Raw genomic sequence first — 19536 nt, forward strand, 5'->3', positions numbered from 1 at the left:
GGTTACAAATTTTTAATTAAAAACAGCACCAAGAAACACTAAATATACAATAAACATGTATAAACGACAATTTAGTTCATCTTAGAGTGTCCTTCAACTTTCAAATTTCATATTTCATAATATGGAAAGCTTCGAAGCCAATTTAGCTGAACAAGTTTATACTTAACAGTTGTAATTTGTATATTTGGATTATTATTATTAATTTGTTCATGTAGTACACATGATGTATAACAGCTTGAGTTTATTTATGGACATTGGTTTACTTTTCAGAGGCAGGGCTTTGAGTTTTGGGAGTTGTTTACTATTAGATCTTCATGGATTCTTGTAAGAAAGCTGTCAACCAGTATCTTTGTTTCTCATCAGCATCTTGAGCTCCCTTTCTCATCATCGCCTCAAACTCCTCGTAATTGATATTTCCATCCTACACAAAAATTAAACCAGTAGTATTCAGTCATCTGGAGAAACACAACACATAACATGTATGCATATGCATGCATGCACACACGCACACATATATATACATATGTGTGTATGCATGTGTGTGTAGATGTTACTTTATTCGTGTCCACATCATTGAGGATTTCTTCAATAGTAGCGTCGTCGCCCATCCCATATTCAGTCATTGCTTGTCTTAGCTCATCTCTTGATATAAACCTGATCAGCTTAAACCAGTCAGTGAGGATTCAAGTATAACTTACTTATCGAAAACTTCGGATTAATTAAATTGATTAAACTAACCCGCTCCGATCCTTGTCGAAGAACACGAAAGCCTTGTGCAAATTTTCTTCCTTCTCCAGTTTATGGCGATGCATGGTAGCAGTTATAAATTCGGTGTAATCTATAGTCCCGTTCTTGTCAATGTCGGCCTAACGAGAAAAGAAGAACAAATTAATGTAGCTAGATATTATTAATGTTAAGGGAAATTCAAGCACGAAGAAATGATTTTTCGAGTACTGACAGCATCCATCAGCTGTTTTATTTCTGTTTCAGTGAGCTTGGATCCCAGCCTCGTCAATCCAGTTTTAAGTTCCTCAAGTGTGATGCTACCGCTTCCATCCGTGTCCATGTTGTTGAACATTTCCTTCAGGCCGTGGATTTCTTCTTCCGAAAGGTTTTCTGCTATTACCTTTAACCAATCCAAATTCCAGTTGCTTACACAAACAGGAGATGAATAATAACGTAAAAAAACAAATTTGAAGGAACAAATATTGATACGCACAAGGCTGGACAGACGGTTGTTTTCTAACTTGTCTGGCCTTGCGCATATGATTTGAACAATTAAAATGGAGGTGTAACGAATCATACATACCTTCAGAGCAAGTTTCTTGAGCTTGTTCATTGCTCTGAACTGCTTCATTCTACTTAGAACAGCACTGTCAATAGGTTTGTCCGATGCTTCTGTCCTCATCCATGGATGTTCTGGTTAAAACGCACATTAATTATTTTGACAAAAATTTGCTCAAGGGGAACAATTAAAATAAAGGAGTTAAGTTGTTGAGTAAGTTTTCTGTTAACATTTACCAAGAACTTGCGAAGCTGTAATTCTCCTCCTAGGTTCCATGGTTAACATTTTCTTGATGAGATCCTTTGCCTCATCAGATACTGAAGGCCAAGGTGGGCTTTGTAAGTCGAGTTTGCCTTCTAAAATTGCATCCAATATCCCATTCTCGGTCTCTACACACGCATCAAAACGTCAAAACAAAATTTAGAAAGAAACACAAATTGTTCTTCTTGATCTGGTTTAAAGTTTTAGACACAGTAAAAATAGTAGCGTGCAATGCAAGTTACCTACCAGCCCAAAAGGGAGGCGCTCCAGCCAGAATAATATATAAAATAATTCCGGCACTCCAGACATCTATCTCCTTCCCATAATTCCGCCGTAACACTTCTGGGGCCACATAGTAGGCACTCCCAACTATGTCCTTGTACACTTTCCCTGGAGAATTGCTGACAAGTCATTCCTCCGTGTAGATCATGAAAATTAATTGAAATTCTACAGTAACAAAATTTCAATAAATAAAAATTATGCATGTTATTCATCAATTCAACTGCTTCCAAAATGATGGGTATATTGTAAATTTTTGTTCACTCTTGTATACGTTCTTCATATGCAGCACGTCGATTTCTTGCACAACATAAGACCTACATGCTGCGTATATTGCGTCACATTTTTTAATGCTTAATCTAGTCACAATGTGATGCACCACTTATTATCTTGTCGTATTTTTTTTTTATTTTATTTGTCACTAAATTTGTTGACTTGGTTGACTTGTCCCCATCTTCATTGACTTAAGTCTTCTCTAACCCATAATGGCAGAGATTATTGTGTATGCACGTTTGAATTTTCTTCTTTGTAAGTTAGAGTGGATTATAAACTCTTATATCTTCTAGACAATTATCTTCGTCTTTAATTAAACAAACAATTGTATGGAAATAAACACACAAATTTATGTAATCTCCAAACAAAATTTTCACAAATTTGAGTAATTACCGAATACTTACCTTGCTCAATGAAAACAGAGAGTCCAAAATCAATGACTTTGAGCGGCGCGTCTTCATCCTTACTCGCAAACAAAAAATTCTCAGGCTTCAAATCCCGATGCATCACCCCCATAAAATGACAGACATGCACCACATTCACAATCTGCCTGAAAATCCCCGCCGCCTCCCGCTCGGAGTAGCTCCCTTTGGCAATAATTCGATCGAAAAGCTCGCCGCCAGAGCACAACTCCATGACCAAATGCAGATTCTGCCTGTCCTCATAGGCCCCCTTGAACTCCGCGATGTTGGGCTGCCCCGTCAGGTGCTGCTGTATCATAATCTCCCTCCTCACGTCCTCGATGTCCTTGGTCGTCGACATCTTCCCCCGTGATATCGACTTGCAGGCGTACTTTTTTCCGGTGGCCTTCTCGGTGCAGAGATAGGTCACCCCGAACTGGCCCCGCCCCAGCTCCTTCTCGAGGGTATAAAGGGAGTTTACGTCGAAGTAGGGTTTTCCGAGAATGGGTCCAATCTGAAACGACGAAGGGGTCCTGCCGAAAGAGGTGCCAGAACCATAAGCAGGCGAATACGGGTTTGGTTTTGATGGCGCGGGCTTATACGGGCCGCGGGTTCTGTTGGATTTTGGTGGGTTGGATGAGGTGGCGAGTCTGAGGAAGATATAGGGATGTCATGGGATTGACATTTTGTGAAACAGAGTCCCATTTCTGGAGAGAGAGAGAGAGAGAAAGAGGAGAAGACAGGGGGGAGAGAGAGTTTGAGGGTGAGAGAGAGTATTTGGTTGTAGGGGTTTTAAGAGTTATGAAAGCAGAGCGCATATTTAGTAGATGTTTGCTTGTGTGTGTTGTTTCTGTGTGCTTTATTTTATGCTTTGCTTTTGCCCTTTGGATGTTGCCGAGCATATAATTCCGCTTTCTTCCTTTCTTTCACTTCACTTTTTGCGCACGTACGCTTTTCAACGGCGATTAGAGACAGAGACGAGAAGGATGTTAATGTTATGGCCAACGTTTCTCTTACGACGGCGTTGTAGGCATGTAGCGTTACTGCTACGCATTTCATTTCAGGTGTCCCTTTTTGTTGTTATTGGCAAGCCCACAACGACGATACTAAATGTGGCCCGTGATGATGTCCTAAAGGACCCATGATCCTTTCCAGTTTCGTTGTCTAGTCAGTAGACAGAGTCTTTTTCGTCAACTCATTGCATTTTATTCATTTTTGTTTTGTTTAGTTTAACGTATTAATATCTCTTGTAATAAGAAAAATAAATAACAAGTAAAACGGTAAGTGTGTCCTCCTAAGCTAGAATTTTCAATTTAATTTTGAGCGCTTTATACTTTTAATTTGCCAAACTTTCAATTTAATTTTGAGCCCTTTGATACTTTTAATATGCCTCGATCTCCTCTCACGTTTAATGCACATAAGTAACATTAAGGTGCATATTTGTCAAGAAGATCGTACGTGCATAATAAATTAGTAAATACGTGAAATTGTGATAATTGTGTTAGGGAAAATTTAAAAGAGAATTGAAACTTACAAGTAATTGGTAGAACTAACGCCACAGAGAATAATGGCACAAAATAAGAGTATAGGTGGACTAATTACAAAGAGTAATGCCAGAGAGATTAAATATGTAGACTAAATTATATGAAAGTTGAATATTGAATTATTAGTTAAGTGTTAATCAACGTGTTTATTTCTTATAAGTGACACATCATTTAATTTGCATATTTATTCTATCTAACATTACTTATTACAAAATAGAATGATGAAACAACGTAACGTGAAACACAACCTCGTCGACCTGTGGTCCAGAGAAGACCAAATCTTTTGCACCAAAAATAGGTGCAGCCTCTATGTGATCCTATTAAGTGACTGACACTAATTTATTATCTTAGCTTTTCTTAATTTTATTGTCATAAGTTTAGTATGTGTCAAACAGGGCCATAGAAAGATCACACCTATTTTGAATGTAGAAGATTTGATCTTGGTCCAGAGGGCATTGCTAATAATTTTATTTATAATTATGGATTCATAAATCTCTTACACCACAAAATCGCCAATGAATCTTAAGGATCGATAAGCTACTAATAATAATAACTGACAGTGATGTCCAAATTACTTGAAAAATGAGAACAGTATTACACATATTGATTAAAAAGGGAATTTAATATTCTCAACCCAAACCGTCGTCAAGAAACGAGACCACAACTTATAATACAGCACAAGTTTAATTCGTAACATTAATAAGCTCAAATGAATCACCTATTGCTATTGCTATTGCTATTGCTATTGGTGTGGCAGCGGTCACACACTTGGGGTGCACCTCATATCCACATTCGAGACACTGGTACGCCCAACCACATCCTTGTTCATCACAATCACAACATATGAAGGGTCCTCCTCCATTGCCCTCCGACACCAAATTCAGCTCGTGACGATGCCCACCGTGGTACACCGATCGAGGGAGGTTCTTAGCCTCTTCATCCATTTTCTTCTCCAGCAACTCCAGTTTGGCATCCGTGAAGGGATACGCATTTTCTTTGTATAAGTTTATAAGATTTCTACCCTGCTGGGTCACAGTTTTACCATCAGGCCCTAAAATTACCAAACAAGGGATACCTTTGACGTCAAAATGCTTGACAAGTTCTTTGATGTTTGGATCCCCAAAAGGCAACGCTAACCATGGCATGGTGTTGAAGTAGGAGTCGAACGACGTTTGGTCACGATCACTTGACACAAATACTATCTCGAAGTCTTCTCCGTCGTGATCATCTACTAGCATTTTCTCCTTGATTTTTTCATAGATGGAGATCAACTTGGGAGTGAAATTAACGCATGGACGACACCATTGAGCTGAGAAGTAGAGTCCAATGGTTTTGCCTCTTAATGAAGCAACAGATACCTGCATTCAAAACAGAGGTATGCGTTTACGTTATAGTGTAGGAATTTTCTGTGCCTCGCGTCTGACATATTCTAAAAATATCGACACCGTGTGTAACAGTGTCAGCAGGATTCTAAAATTTTACCTGTTTAGGCGTGGGGTGACCCAAAAGATAATCTCTATCATGATTTGCTAGTAAATTGGTCAGAGTTTGGTTCTCATGCCTTGCTCTGTCCTCATCTTGCAATTCTTCCAACTTTTGTGTTGTGAAAGGAAAGGCTACGACCCCATAGCGATAGATAATTTCAACTCCATCATGCAACGTAGCCTCGTCCTTGTTATCATTAGGTTGCAAAATAACCAAGCTGGGAATACTTTCCACGTCAAACTTACGGTTCAAGGCTTTCTTGGTGTCCAAGTCAGAGAAAGGAATCGCCAGCCACGGCATGCATGCATGGTAGACGTTGAAGGCGTCAGAGTCTTCGTCCGATGACACGTACACAATCTCGAAGTTGGTCCCACTGTTCTTCAGCTGCTCGTAGATGCCAACTAGGACTTTGTTGAAGTTCCAGCATGGCGGGTACCAATTGGCTGAGAAGTATAGGCCTATTATCTTCCCATCAAGATCAGAAACTTTTACCTGCAATATTAAAACAAAAACAAAACAAACAACAAACTGAATTAAACACTGTTGATCGATTATAATTAACTTTCTTTAATTTTTAAACCTTTTCCTCATAAACTGGAATTCATTAAGTAATCAACTATAAAGTACATAACGGAGCATTAGTAGTCTAAAGTAGACCTGCCAATTCTAACCCAACCCGTTAAAATGAGTATTCGGGTGAATGTTTAACAGTCGGGTGGTTTAACGGATCATTTTGGGTGAACCTGCAAAACCCGTTACATTCATTATTGAGGGCTTTTGTGTAATTTCAATAGTCAATAATGAAACCGCTCACTCTGTCTCCGAGAAGTTTTTGGTGGGGGAAGGAGATGAAATGCAGAATGTGCTCTCCAGGTGTTTGATGAAATGACCTTGTGAAGATGGAAGGTCATGTCGTCGACTTCGACGACAATGTCGCTTGGTAATCCAGTGGTGCAGAACCTACAAAGACGAGATTTTGAAGCGAGTTTTGGCGAATTGGTGCATTGTTTTCAAATGGGTCTCCGGCAGAAAAATAAAAAAGGTAAGGTTTTTAAATTGAATTTGACCATTCAACTCACCATGCTTGGCCTTTGGAGCTTGATTTCTCGGCTGCCGCCATCCCGTCGCTGATGCTGCCATTTTCTCGGCAATGTCTCTGTGTATCTGCCTCTTGAGTGAAAGAAAACCGTTTTGAGTAGGGAATCAGAAACCCAGATCCATGAAAGAGACGAATGGGGAAAGGGATTGACTTCAGTTCATTGAAACAATCGAGAGACTGAAGGAATAAAAGGAAGGTTGATGGGAATGGAAGAGTGGAAGAAATTGGGTGGTTGTGATATTCCGTGATAATCAATTCAGCATTTGGAGAGAGAGACGAGAGAAACAACGAAAGAAAAAAAAAGTTAACAGGTGAAAGTTAACAGGTGAAACGGGTCACGTGGTTGTGATATTCCGTGATAATCAATTCAGCATTTGGATAGAGAGGCAGGAGAAACAATGAAAGAAAAAAGAACAAAAAATAAAGGTTCACGGATGACCCGTTAGCTTAACAATCTGAGTTTGGATGATTAGTTAAATTAACGGATTGGATTAAACCTAATCTAAACTCAATAAACCTGATCCGTTTACAGGTCTAGTCTAAAGAGTAAGAATATACTTTTTTTTTATTTGTAAATTTACCACAAAAAGAAGAATTTCGAATTCAGAACGCATGAATAACAACTAAATACTCTATCCATTAAAATACTAAACTACATGAAAGAAAAAGAATATTGATCAAGACCTTTTCATATAAAAGACATGTTCTTTGTTATTTCCATAATTCCACCCCAAATACTTATCCAAACTGCTCGTTGCCAAAGAACTAGAAGCATCAATTGGAGCAGGGATGGACCGCCTGAATAATTCCGACAAGGGGGACAGATCATCACTTTAACAGTGGGGATTGAGTTAAGATTCGCCAGCTTCCCCAGATATTTCAGCCTAGAGGCTCGAATCTAGTAAAGTTTGAAAGCGATGTTTTACCAAAAATGAATACAGGTGCATGGATGCCAATGGACCGCGTGTAATACCAATAACGTTACTGTGGGACGAAGTTGACATTAGAGTGCCACGTGCCCTTCTAGAGTGGCTCTCTATAGACAACCAACAATGCGTGGTGGTGGTCCATCTCGATTGTGACACCAATTTACCATGTTCATCTCGAGACAAGTAACATCACAGTTAAATTTTCTGCCTTTTTGCTTTGGTTCGGTTAAATTCATGGGATTTGGATTGCCTGCTCTCCTTCTTTTAATTTCTTTTTATTTGAATAATTACGGTTAAACAATGTTAATATTTTATATTAATTTTTTTAAATAAAAATAATAAAATATAAAATATTAACGTGATTTATTCAAATAAAAAAATATGAAATGGGGAAGGCAAACAATCCATCTCCGGTTAAATTCATCATTACTGAAAAGGTTTCTTTAACCTACTACAATTTAATGATATTTCTTTTAATTTATAAATGAGATTTTTAGTTTAATTCTTGTCAAAGATAAATTTGAATCATATTATTACTAATCTATTGTAAGACTAAATTCATCAATTTCCTTAGTGTAAATATCTTTTGTTAAAAAAATAAAATAAAAAAACATTGAAGAAAATAAATTACTGAGGTTACTTCAATGGTGAGGGTAGATAAGAGTGATGGATATAAGTAAGTTTGAGATCTGGAGTTCGAATCTTCTTTGTTAATAAAACTACTTAACAAAAGTACTGATAATTAAGCACATAAAATGTCAAATGTTTGATCTATCAAAAAGGAGAGTGGACGACCAAGAACCTCGTAGAAGTCCTCATATAAATAATCATAATAATTCATAAAATTAGTCAAATACTATAAAATTTCCCTCTTATTTGTTCTATAGATCATCGGCATAGCATGCATTTACGTACGCGTTCGTTTCCCTCAGCATGAATTGTAAGAAAAGGTTTACGAAATTTATGCACTCTTGCATAGTTAACCAAAAACAACTCCTCGCACGCGTACGTGTATTATTATTCTATGCATAACACATGAACTCAGAATACATCTAAAATTGAACTCAAAACAAAATAAGAAAATTTATCATAAGAGTAAGCACACAACTTTAGAATTGTAACATTCAAAACTCGTTCTTATATTGTTGAATCTTGCCATTTCCTAATCCTCACGAGACTTGTAAATATCCTCCAAGAACAACACAATTGTAAGAAAAGGTTCATGTGTCCTTAATCGTAACAGTTCAAGTAAGAGATGAGGTAAGGAGTGAGAGATTAGAAGAGGAAATAATATTTCTCCTTCTAAACTAGCTATATGCAGCTGGTGTTTTTAGTCATATTTTATGTTTGTGAGAGAGTACATATCTCAGATCCATCTCAGAATTATTAAATCGGACTGCATCAAAATTTCGACAAAAATATTCGTTTCAAGTTCCTATATCTTCGGATTTTTATCTCATGAAAGAAAACTGTTTTCAGTCAGATGTTTTTATATTAAAAGGAAAAGAAACCTTAATATACTCTGATAGAGAGAGAGACCTGGTTTCCAGTCGGAGTAAGAAGGTAGTCACGATCTTGGGAGGCCAGAAGCGATGAAACTCTTGAGCTCGAGACGGTGTCGGCGGCAGCACCACCCCCACCCCAACTTCCACCACCGTTGCTTGCAGCTTCATAACCATGACTGATCTTCACGTTCATCTCCTTCTTCATATCGATATCTTTCTGTGCCAGGACACAAATATTAATCGAAGACAAAAGGGAAAGAGAATACTGCAGAGGGTCAAAAAAATCAATAAAAAATATTAGCCTCCACTACTAACCCTCCGACTCCTTAAATTACATTCCAAAGAATCTTATTCCCACCACATCATTACATCCAATACTAATTAAGCCCCCCAACCCCCATCATCTATTCATATGAAATCTGCCCCCAACCCAACCCAAGCCCTCCCCTAGTCTAGAGACTCTGATTTCCTACTTCTCAAGTGCTTATGCAAAACAACTGCTTCTCCAATCACCGCCTCATTCACCCAAAAGATCCAACTTTTATTCTGTCGTTACTGTGAAAGGTCAACCCTAGCCAACCAGAAGGTGACACAAGTCTAGGTCATTGGATGGTGGATATTATGCTAGGAATTATGTCCATATATATAATCACGGTAACGGGTAAGGGATTGGCACTTGACATTTGGCAACAAGGCAAAGGAGGCCAGGTCCGTGTAATCATAATGGACTTTTGAATTGATGGTTTTTAATTTGTGAAAGATGAAAGCCAAACCAACAGAGAGACACGTGTCCGTCGCTACTTCTTTCCATTTCCCCTTTAATCAACTTTAATATTCATGCTTTTTCCTGGAAAATGTTGGGAAGATAGATTCTCTACCTCTTGTTTGGGTGTCCTTTTTATCTTTATTTATTTAAACCACGTTAATATTTTATATTGATTTTTTTTATAAAGATAATAAGACAAAAAATAATATGAATATAACAGGTTGACATAACTTAACCATAACCGCACAAATAAAAATAGATGGGAAGGGTACCCAAACAATCCAAATGTTGGCTCCTTCATGTTCGTACGTACGAGCTACATTATTTTCTCATTCAACTAAGCAAGTTTATCAACGGTTGTTGGTTATTTTAGTTTTCTTTACTGATTTACTAGTTCACAGAGAAAGTTAGGGTCCATCCAGTAACGTTTTATAAAATAAATTTAAACTGTTTAGTAAAACAAAAATGATATCGGAATTTTCGCACTTTTATGATTTGAATAAAAGTCTTGTATTTTAATTCAAGAATAATTTTTTAGAATGAAGACATTGAAAATGCAGATAGTACCAAATATTAAAAAATAATATAAATTTGTGTTTGGAAGCAATTGGTGATGAGGTAGGGATGGTGATTGAGACGAGTGGTGTTGGTAGTAATAGTGGTTGAAGTGGTGATAATAGTGGTGACAATAGAGGTGTTAGTAGTGATGAGATATGAGTAGTTGAAATAGCAAGATAGAGGCAATTGGTGAAGAAGTGGTGGTGGTGGTGGTGGTGGTAGTAGCAACAATTGTTGCAATGGTGCCATATGATGGTTGTGAAAATGGTGGTTGAGTGATAGGGATGACGGTGGTGAATATGGTGGAGGTGGTAGTGTCCATGATGACGGTAACGAGGTGGAGAATGTGGTGATGGGGGTGCTGGCAATGGTGGTAGCCATAATAATGAGATGGTTGAGGTGGTGATGGCCAAGGTGACTATGGTGGAAGTCCAGGTGGTGGTAGTGTGGGTTGTGGCAATGATGATATGTTAGAGATGGTGGTTGTGGTGGTGAGGGTGATGGTGCAAGGCGATGGTGATAATGGTGAAACAGTGGATAATTTGGTGATCGTGGTGGTGGCAATGGTGAAGATGGTGATGGTAAATATGATTTTATTTGATGTATTATTTGATAATTTTTTCTTGATAAACAAAGGAAATATCAATTTGATGTTCCACAGAACTTAGGCTAAATATTATTTTCTGCGGCTTTTGTTTTCTAAGTTTATTTTCACAAAAATAATATGTCGGGTACATTTTTCACCCGTTTTTATATCTACAAAACAAAAAATTTGCAAACTTTAATGAACAAACCCTTACTTACACCGATATATACACAAAATACTAGTATATTAATAAAGTTATAATACAAATAATATTGTGTTATTGATTTAAAATACCATAAAAGCATACATATCGTATTATTGATTTGATTTTTTTTCTTGAGATAACTCATCTCTTGTAGGGAAGAAACCTTTTTTTTTTTTTTTTGTTTTGGTCACATGTAGGGGAGAAACTTAAGTACAACTCGGTTAAAGTTTCTCGTGATTAGCTCTCCCTCCTCACGTCTGTCCCTCTTCTAACCTAACACATCTCGTGAGCAAACAAATAACCTCAAAATACACACCATGTTGCAACCAAAAATTTTGCGGTTTATGTAATTAATTCTCATTCTTGGGTCATTTAGTTATGTTATATTAGAAACCATCCAAGCGGGTCCCACGGGAAGCTATCGTCCGGACATTGAGGCCACCCGTCGTTGTACCGTCCGAGGAAGAGAAAGCCAAAAGTAATGGTCTAATCTAAACTAGATCTGAGTTCGTGAACTCCAAGCCAGCGATTGCATGGATCGTGCGATCATAGAAGAAACACGTTGAGTGTTTCGGCCACACGCCTGTGCTATTTTTCTGTTTTTCAATTAAAAACTTAGAAAGGATGCTCTTCGAATCTCTTCTATTAATCAATTCGGATTTTTAAAATTTAATTCAATAATTATAAACAATATGTTTCTTTAAAAGATATAATAATTTTAGTCGATGAATCAAATTTTAAAGATTCTGATTAGATTAGATGATTGGATCATTTAGGGAAGGCATTAAGAGGATTCCTTTCCTGAAGACTTTGGCAAAGTTGTTCGCGTGGGGGCCCACGACCCAAGGTTGAATCACGTGGGTCGTCGCTCGCTGTTGACAAGTGCACAAATTTTGGTTATCTGCTTAATCTTCGTTTCAACAAACATACTACGTTTTAATTGGGTCTTTTAATTTTATTTTTTATTAATAAAAACTCATAACTAACATGAGAAATGTTATAGAGAATTTCAACAATAATTGGGTCTTTTACTTTTTGGCAGTTCACAATTAACGTCAATTTTTGTGTTAACATTATAATAAAATATCATAACAATAATATGAGATAGAAAAAAACTTTGAGTATGTGAAGTGTGAACAAATCAATTAGGCCCAACCTACAATTGTCACGGCACTCCACGCAATCGACTGTTAGAATTTTGGTGCACATCATAGTTGTGTTTCACGTGCCGACTTGGTTGTGTTTCACGTGCTGACTCTCATGTTTCATTAGGCTTTAGGTTGTACAGTCTAAAATGAAAGCTTGGGCTAAACTGGAATTTTCAACCAGTCACTTTCAAGGTTAACCCAGGCCCATATCGATTTAAGGTTTGGATCGAAATTCTTCAAATACCGAGCCCAATTTCAAATTTTCCTTTGAGGTGTGTTCGGGTTTCAATCTGTTCCGTTTTTTGCCAAACTTGTAATCAAACAGAAATTAATTCGATTTTTTTAGTTCGGATTTTCTTTGGGTTTTTTTTCTTTCTTTCTTTCTCGATTTGGTGTTCAACTCCATTATTTTTTATTTTTAATTTTGAACCCACCCCTACTTTGTATGAGCCCTATTTATTTAAATCTAATTGAAGCTGCAGGTACGAGCATTGATACTATGCACTGCAACAAACATATTCACCCTAACGATTACTAATGTAGGTATGACCACGTCTGCAAAATTTTCCTTTAAGCTACAGTTTTCATTTCGAGAAACAAAATAGCCTTGCGTAATATTTTTATTTTATATTTGTTAAGAGTTTATTTGCCTTGTTAATATGTAAATCCAATGATTTCGGAGGTTAACAGTCTCCATCCCCCCCTTTCATTGTGTAGAGAAATGTTAATAGAACTTTTTGTCACCTTATGTTTTATTTACACAATATTTTATAATGTTGATACGGAATTGACGCAATAATTCATGAAGAATCCCACTTTTAAAATAGTTGTTTTATCATTTCCCATCGGTATCTCATAGGTGCAAATTTGTATTAGAATTTATTTCTACCGTCTACCCGCCTTTCCTTTTCTGTTTGGCACTTGCAATACAAGGCATGCGACGTGGCAATCCTGTGATTTATTGTTACAGCTGGCGATACACTGAATAGGTTTGCAATCAATGAATTTAAATCATTTTTTGGAAGGAATTTCAACTTTCAGGTGGGAACTCTGAATCAAGTTCAATAGTTTTTTTCCTTCGAAATAAGGAATTAAAATTTTACACGCACATAATTCGAAACCCGTGGGCTCCTAAAACTAAAACTGCAAGCTTTTCATGAGCCCGTGCACTTGGGTTTCGGTGTTTGAGATGGTCAAAGTCAATCATGCGACCCAGGTGACCCAACCTGTTTGTTCCCAACCATGAACCATTTAAACCATATTCACAATTTATGCTTTTCCAAGCGTTCACACTTTCTTAAATGTTACTAACTTAAAACTTCACCAGCATAGAAATACACGTAGTCACATTGATTAGAGCGGGTAAATGTGTTTTTTATTTATTATAACTATAAGAGCAATTTAGTAGGCTAGATACGATTGAACTTTAGAATAAGATTGGATGTGTATGAACTTGCAAGCCAGAACTTGTAACCCATGTATAAGAATACGTTAGATAACCAATTCTATTTCCAAATGGAAGGAGATTAACCACAAGTTGTGGGCCACAATGCATCAACACCATCACCTCACAATTTCTTTCTCCCTATAGACCCACCACGGCATCATCACTCTCTCTGCCGCCCCCAAGAAGCTGGGATAGGTGCGCGGTCGATTTCAGACCCAAAGTTTGCTCTTAATCTTGGGCTGGCGACGGTGACTGAATGCGATTAGTGGAAGGGGTTGTGGGTGGGAGGAAGAGAGAGACTGTAAAGCTTTAGTGTTGTTGTATTGGAGAACTAATTTAAAAAGAACAAATTAACAAAGAAAAATATTAATTGATTAATTGATGTGACATGTACAAATTAGTTACGAGATGATTAGAGAAGACGGTTCAAATTAGTAGTCTCCCACATTATTAAAGCAACAATAGCTGGACCAAGCTTTTACTTGCGGAATACGAAACGCGTGAACAGAAGGGAAAAACCTGTATATGAAAATGAAATGAATAATCTCCTTCCAAATATAAACCGCTGCGCACCAAATAACCGATCCACGTCTAACGTTGCCTGGTCACACTGTAAACCACCCAGCCAGGCACCACCTCACTTTGCTACTTTCCATCTCCCCAAGCCATGCTATTTATTTCTCATTTTTCCAAAACTTATTGTTTTGTCTTTCTAGAAAAACCGTACTTTCCGCTACGTTTTGCTGTACACAACAACATCACTCCTCACTTGACCAACTTCTCCACCAGCCACCCTAAAAAAACCCTAGGTCTGCTATAGAACTCAAATTTTCTGGTTCACTGTCGGAGTTTGACTCCCATAAGAAAATATCGAAATGCTGGTTTCGGTGTTTTTGGCGATGTTTGTGCCGTGCGTGGGGATGAGCGTGGTGTTCGTAGTGTACGTCTGTCTGTTATGGTACGCTACGAACAACCAAGCCGCCAACGTTGGGCTACCTGTCAAGCAGATTTCCGAGAATGGATTGTCGGCGTCAGAACTCGACAAGCTGCCTAAAATTACAGGGAAAGAGGTGATGGCGGAGAGGAGGGAGTGCGCGGTGTGTCTGGACGATATCGAGGGAGAGCAACCGGCGCGGGTGGTTCCCGGTTGTAACCACGCCTTCCATCTGCTGTGCGCCGATACCTGGCTTTCGAAACACTCGTTTTGTCCGGTTTGTCGGGCCAAACTCCACCCGGTTCTTCAGTCTCTCGATTCATCTGAAAATCAGTGTTGATTAAGAAACAAACGAAAATATTGCAGAGAACAAGCAAAAGCTAGCTCTGCTTTTGTTTTCACCGAGGGTTGGTGATTAGCTGTCCATTAATGCTAATCAGTCTTGATTAGCATTGGAATCCGTTGGCATTCATGGTAACTATCACTTTTGATTCGAAACATCAACCATTTTTGCTACTGTATTTTCAAAAAATTTGTTATTAGCAATTAGTTTATTATTATTGTTTCGGGTCGAAATTATTATTTTCTGAGTTGTATTGATACCGTACTTGATAAAAAATGGCCGCACGATGAACGGATGTGATTGGAGGATCCCCGAGATTCTCACAAAAAGGATCTAGTGATGATCCTCCGTCTTATTAACGAGGTTGAGATCCTAATATGTGGCCGAAGAGAGACATAGATCAAGAGAGATTTGTTGCTAGTTATCTACTATACAAATCTCGAAATTTAAACTTATCCAACAGTTATAATGAAGGTGGTGACACCATCGTCACTTGAGGATGGTAAGCAAAAATATTCCAGCGTAGTATTGGAGAGGCAAGGTGTGTGATTCTATAATGGAGTCGCTGGCAAGTCGGTGATGGTTCCAAAACTAAGGGACGGGGTGATAATTGGCTGTCCAGGAAAAACTTCTTTAAGGGTATTATGTTAATAGAGCAGCGAATGCAGCGACACATAAATGTCAAAACTGTGTGTCATCACAAAAACTGTGTGTGATTTCAAAAACCTCCAAATATCATTTCAGACCTCCAAATATCATTCCAAATATCATATTCATGGAATGCTCTTTCCTTTCGTCCCAGTTGAAACCTCTGACAAACTTTATTGAGATCTCAATAAAACACCCCTTACGAATTGTCCTATATCATCGATGAATGTGATCCTTCTCTTAAAACAAAAAAAAGAAAAGAAAATCAAACTCAATTTTCCGGTATGGCCCTAAGAAAAGAATATGTTTCTCTTCGTAACTCTTTTAAGTCAGCGTGGGCCCTCGTGGACCTTGGCACACTCCGCAATTTACTAGAAAGGCCCACAAGGAATTAGAAACCTTATTCTATTGTTTGCCTGTTGGGGGATTGAGGAGAGAATAGACCCATGAAATATGGACCAAATTCTTAGCTCGAATCATAGATAATTGGAGTGCACCATCAAACATTCCTGAATTTGATGCCTTGCAACTTACCTCTAGTTGTCCACCATGCCACATAACTCCTCACAATGATAATCCTATAATTGCAAATTATTATATGTTTCTTATTTTTTTTTTCTCGACAATTCTAATATGATCGTTCAACCAAAATTTTGGTTCGGTTAGTATGAGCAACGACGTACAAACATATGTTGATGTAGATTAGGCTAATTGGCTCAAGAAGTATGACCGCTTTTTGAACTCCAATTTGATTTCTCCTTCCTAAAAATTAAAGTTACAGTATCACATTTTTGAACGGAGAAAAAAAAATTTCAGCATATGATTCCTCTGCTCACTCTTCTTTATTTGTGCCTCATAATTCTATTTTAATTTATTAACTAAATGTGAGAAATAAACAAACGTTGGGAAAAATAGAAGGGAGTGGGGCAAATAACTTCCCCAAAAAATGATTAAGCGTGTAGACACTTGGGCCGTCTAATATATTTCCTTGACATTATTGTGTAGACAATTGGGCTGCCTGATTCTGGTAGGAGGCCCAAATTTTAACCAAATCAATTGGGATGTTTTACCAACCAATTTAGCCGAAAGCCGGGGAAGATACAAATTGGTTTTTTCCCTTTTAATCTCTTTTTTTTTTTTCCTTCCAAAATCCATGGAAAATACATACGCCACAGGCGGCTATATATGTAGTTTTTGTCTTGGTGCGGTTCAGGTGATTTAAAACATGCGGAGTGCTCTATTTATAGAGCAACTCCAAACTGATGCAGTTAATGCATCTTGAATTTTATGACACTTCGTCTGACTATACAATTTCACATTCAACTTTCACTTTGCATGGACATTGAAAATTTTTGCCCATGCTGAAGACTTTTGCTAACATACTGTGTGGACATTCATTGCCATCAGGCATCAGACTTTTCAACACTTTCCCTTTTAATCTCTTTTTTTTTTTCCTTCCAAAATCCATGGAAAATACATACGCCACAGGCGGCTATATATGTAGTTTTTGTCTTGGTGCGGTTCAGGTGATTTACCCAACTCCACTCGAAGAAAGGGAGAGAGGCAAAGGAGGAAAAAAAAAAAATGGCGGAAGCAAAGCACAGAATCCTTAAACTCGAAACAGGTTTAACGTTGTTGTTCGTTCTTGTTTTGAACGGATGCGCGCAGAGCTTGCCACCTTCGAAATACGATGGGTTTTGGTACGGACATCACCGAGTTGACTTGGATTCGATTCTGATCGAAGCCTTTTTCGACCCGGTCTGCCCAGACAGCAGGGACTCCTGGGCGCCCCTCAAACAAGCCGTCGAGTACTACGCCCCTCGCGTCTCGGTGGTGATTCACCTGTTACCCTTACCGTAAGTAAACAGATTCCTCTCTGTCCCCCCCTCTCTCTCTGCCTATATGTCTGCCAGAAATTGGATAAGCAGGAATTCCACCGTAGTATTTGAGAAATCGATTGCATGTTGTGAATTTGAAGTCAGAAGATTATGGATGAGGAACAATCACTCAAAGTGATTAAATTAAAGAAAATTAAACTGACAAATAAACCAGGCTTAATTTTGCAAAATTCAGACTTTGAGGCGACCTTTACCCTGACTGAGTATGAAATTACTCAAAAAATAGTGTTTCTGAAACTGCAGTTACCACGACAGTGCTTTCGTTAGTTCTCGGGCTCTGCACATCGTAAATCAGCTGAAAAAATCTGCCACATTCCCGTTGTTGGAGTGGTTCTTCAAGAATCAGGTTAAGATCACTTGACTAGTTTTTATTTTGGGTGCTGATGCTGATGCTCTGGTTACTTTTTCATTTGATACTACTGGTCTATCAGCAATCTGCATTATATAGATTCAATTTCTTGACTTGCTCTCGGGAATTCACTTATTCGATCCATTACTCAGCTGCTAGGCTGATTCGCTGGATTTCGGGCTCATATTTCTCAGATGAAAGCTATTATTTTCCTTCTTTTTTATACAAAGAGTTGGTTGCTGCCTGTAGTTTGTTAGCCGAGATATCTGTGTGTTGTTGGCATTGAAGTTTCTTTTGATCTGAACTTGTTTCAAAAAATTAAACAGGAGAGGTATTACAATGCTCAAACTAGCAACATTTCCAGGGCTGCTGTTGTAAATGATATAGTGAACTCTGCCACACAAGTGATTGGGAACTCCTATCATAGCGCCCTTGAATCCGGCTTCAATGACCGGAAAATGGACCTCAAAACAAGGGTTTCATTCAAGGTACCGTAGTATATCATTTCTTTGTTACACATGTGCTTCAAATTTCTCGTATAATCATTTTTTTCATGTCGAATGTCTTTCATCCTGCAGTATAGCACTTCAAGAGGGGTGTATGGAACGCCTACTTTCTTTGTCAATGGATTTGTACTGCCAGATTCTGGATCCACTTTAGATCTTAATGGGTGGAAAAAAGTCATCGATCCATTAGTTGTCGGTAACGGGGTGCCATAGAGCCAAGAAAATATGCGCTTCTTCTTGTGAAGGATTGATTGAGCTATATGCTTGATGTGCTTCAGTGCTTGGTTGGTTGAAGAATAAACTCTACAAAGCTGGTTCCAGTGTATATATTTATTTGTGAATTGTTGTCATGGAATTAATGATTTGTAACCGTTGTGAAAAATGGATCCACTCTGCTCAAGACTTTTGCACCTCTTGTGACATAGTATTTGCAATTTACCTTGCTTCGGAGGGGTTTTTTTATTTTTATTTTAATTATTAATTTTTTTTTTATTTTTTTCAATTAACTTTGACAAAAGCACGTAACCAATTGGTTGAGGCATTTGAAGGCAAAAAAAAAAAAAAAAAAAAAAAAAAAAGGTCTTGCGGCATTTGGTGTTCACTTGGTTTTTTTCTATTCTTATTATTATTATTTTTTTTTTTTGAAAAGGGACCAGTTGGTGGATTTGACATGGTAGTCCACCATTTTGGGGGCGGAGAAAATTCACAGAGGCATTCACTTGGTTGGCCCTCACGAATTGGACATATGAAAGAGGTTGTTTTTTTTTAATTTTTTTTATTTTTAACATACGATATTATCTACATTAAGATGGTGGAATGGACTAAGCTTCACCATGGACTCGCAATGTAGTTCAACATCGCCTTTGGCAAGAATTCAAACTTAAGACTCTCACTTATAAGTCGAGGAATACCACTGAACCGTAAACTAAATGATAATACGAAAGAGTTTAAAACCAAATTAAAAGTTCAAAGGGCAGAGCACAGCATTGTCGACCGTGTTTTTATTCATTGAAATTGCAAGAGTAAGAGGCCCAGTATCGTATGGGCCGGCCAGCCTCTAGTTAGCCCTAGGGGCTGTCTCGGGCCC

The 19536-nt window shown here is 37.9% G+C and overlaps 4 protein-coding genes across 5 annotated transcripts; 2 read left to right on the top strand and 2 right to left on the bottom strand.

The window, feature by feature from the left end:
- Positions 1-34: 34 nt before the first annotated feature.
- LOC103927423 (calcium-dependent protein kinase 29) lies at positions 35-3347 on the bottom strand. Its single transcript, XM_009336348.3, is given in 9 exon segments — positions 35-421; positions 555-654; positions 739-866; positions 959-1126; positions 1310-1419; positions 1522-1674; positions 1793-1936; positions 2503-3129; positions 3132-3347. Coding segments are annotated over 9 exon segments (1620 nt in total). The 5' UTR covers positions 3205-3347; the 3' UTR covers positions 35-304.
- A 1240-nt stretch (positions 3348-4587) lies between these two features.
- LOC103927464 (probable nucleoredoxin 2) lies at positions 4588-9573 on the bottom strand. Of its 2 annotated transcripts, none has more exons than XM_009336400.3 (4): positions 9377-9573; positions 9096-9278; positions 5526-6020; positions 4588-5401 (listed from the first exon to the last, which is right to left on the bottom strand). In XM_009336400.3, exons 2-4 carry the CDS (start codon positions 9264-9266, stop codon positions 4727-4729), a joined length of 1341 nt encoding a protein of 446 aa, XP_009334675.2. In that variant the 5' UTR covers positions 9267-9278; positions 9377-9573; the 3' UTR covers positions 4588-4726. The 2 variants fall into 2 exon arrangements, with proteins under 2 accessions (XP_009334675.2, XP_048433172.1); XM_048577215.1 differs by lacking the exons at positions 9096-9278; positions 9377-9573 and adding exons at positions 6608-6660; positions 6746-6764.
- Positions 9574-14342: 4769 nt separating this feature from the next.
- On the top strand, positions 14343-15287 carry LOC103927449 (E3 ubiquitin-protein ligase ATL23). The gene has a single exon (XM_048583853.1). The coding sequence runs from the start codon at positions 14647-14649 to the stop codon at positions 15043-15045; it is 399 nt and encodes a 132-aa protein (XP_048439810.1). The 5' UTR covers positions 14343-14646; the 3' UTR covers positions 15046-15287.
- A 1915-nt stretch (positions 15288-17202) lies between these two features.
- LOC103927440 lies at positions 17203-18859 on the top strand. Its single transcript, XM_009336367.3, has 4 exons — positions 17203-17552; positions 17838-17940; positions 18270-18431; positions 18522-18859. The coding sequence occupies exons 1-4, from the start codon at positions 17281-17283 to the stop codon at positions 18660-18662; spliced, it is 678 nt and encodes a 225-aa protein (XP_009334642.2). The 5' UTR covers positions 17203-17280; the 3' UTR covers positions 18663-18859.
- Positions 18860-19536: the final 677 nt, after the last annotated feature.

The sequence above is a fragment of a genome, unplaced genomic scaffold (assembly GCF_019419815.1).
Source record: "Pyrus x bretschneideri cultivar Hongxiangsu unplaced genomic scaffold, Pyrus_bretschneideri_v1 Contig1, whole genome shotgun sequence".
Classification (NCBI taxonomy): Eukaryota; Viridiplantae; Streptophyta; class Magnoliopsida; order Rosales; family Rosaceae; genus Pyrus; species Pyrus x bretschneideri.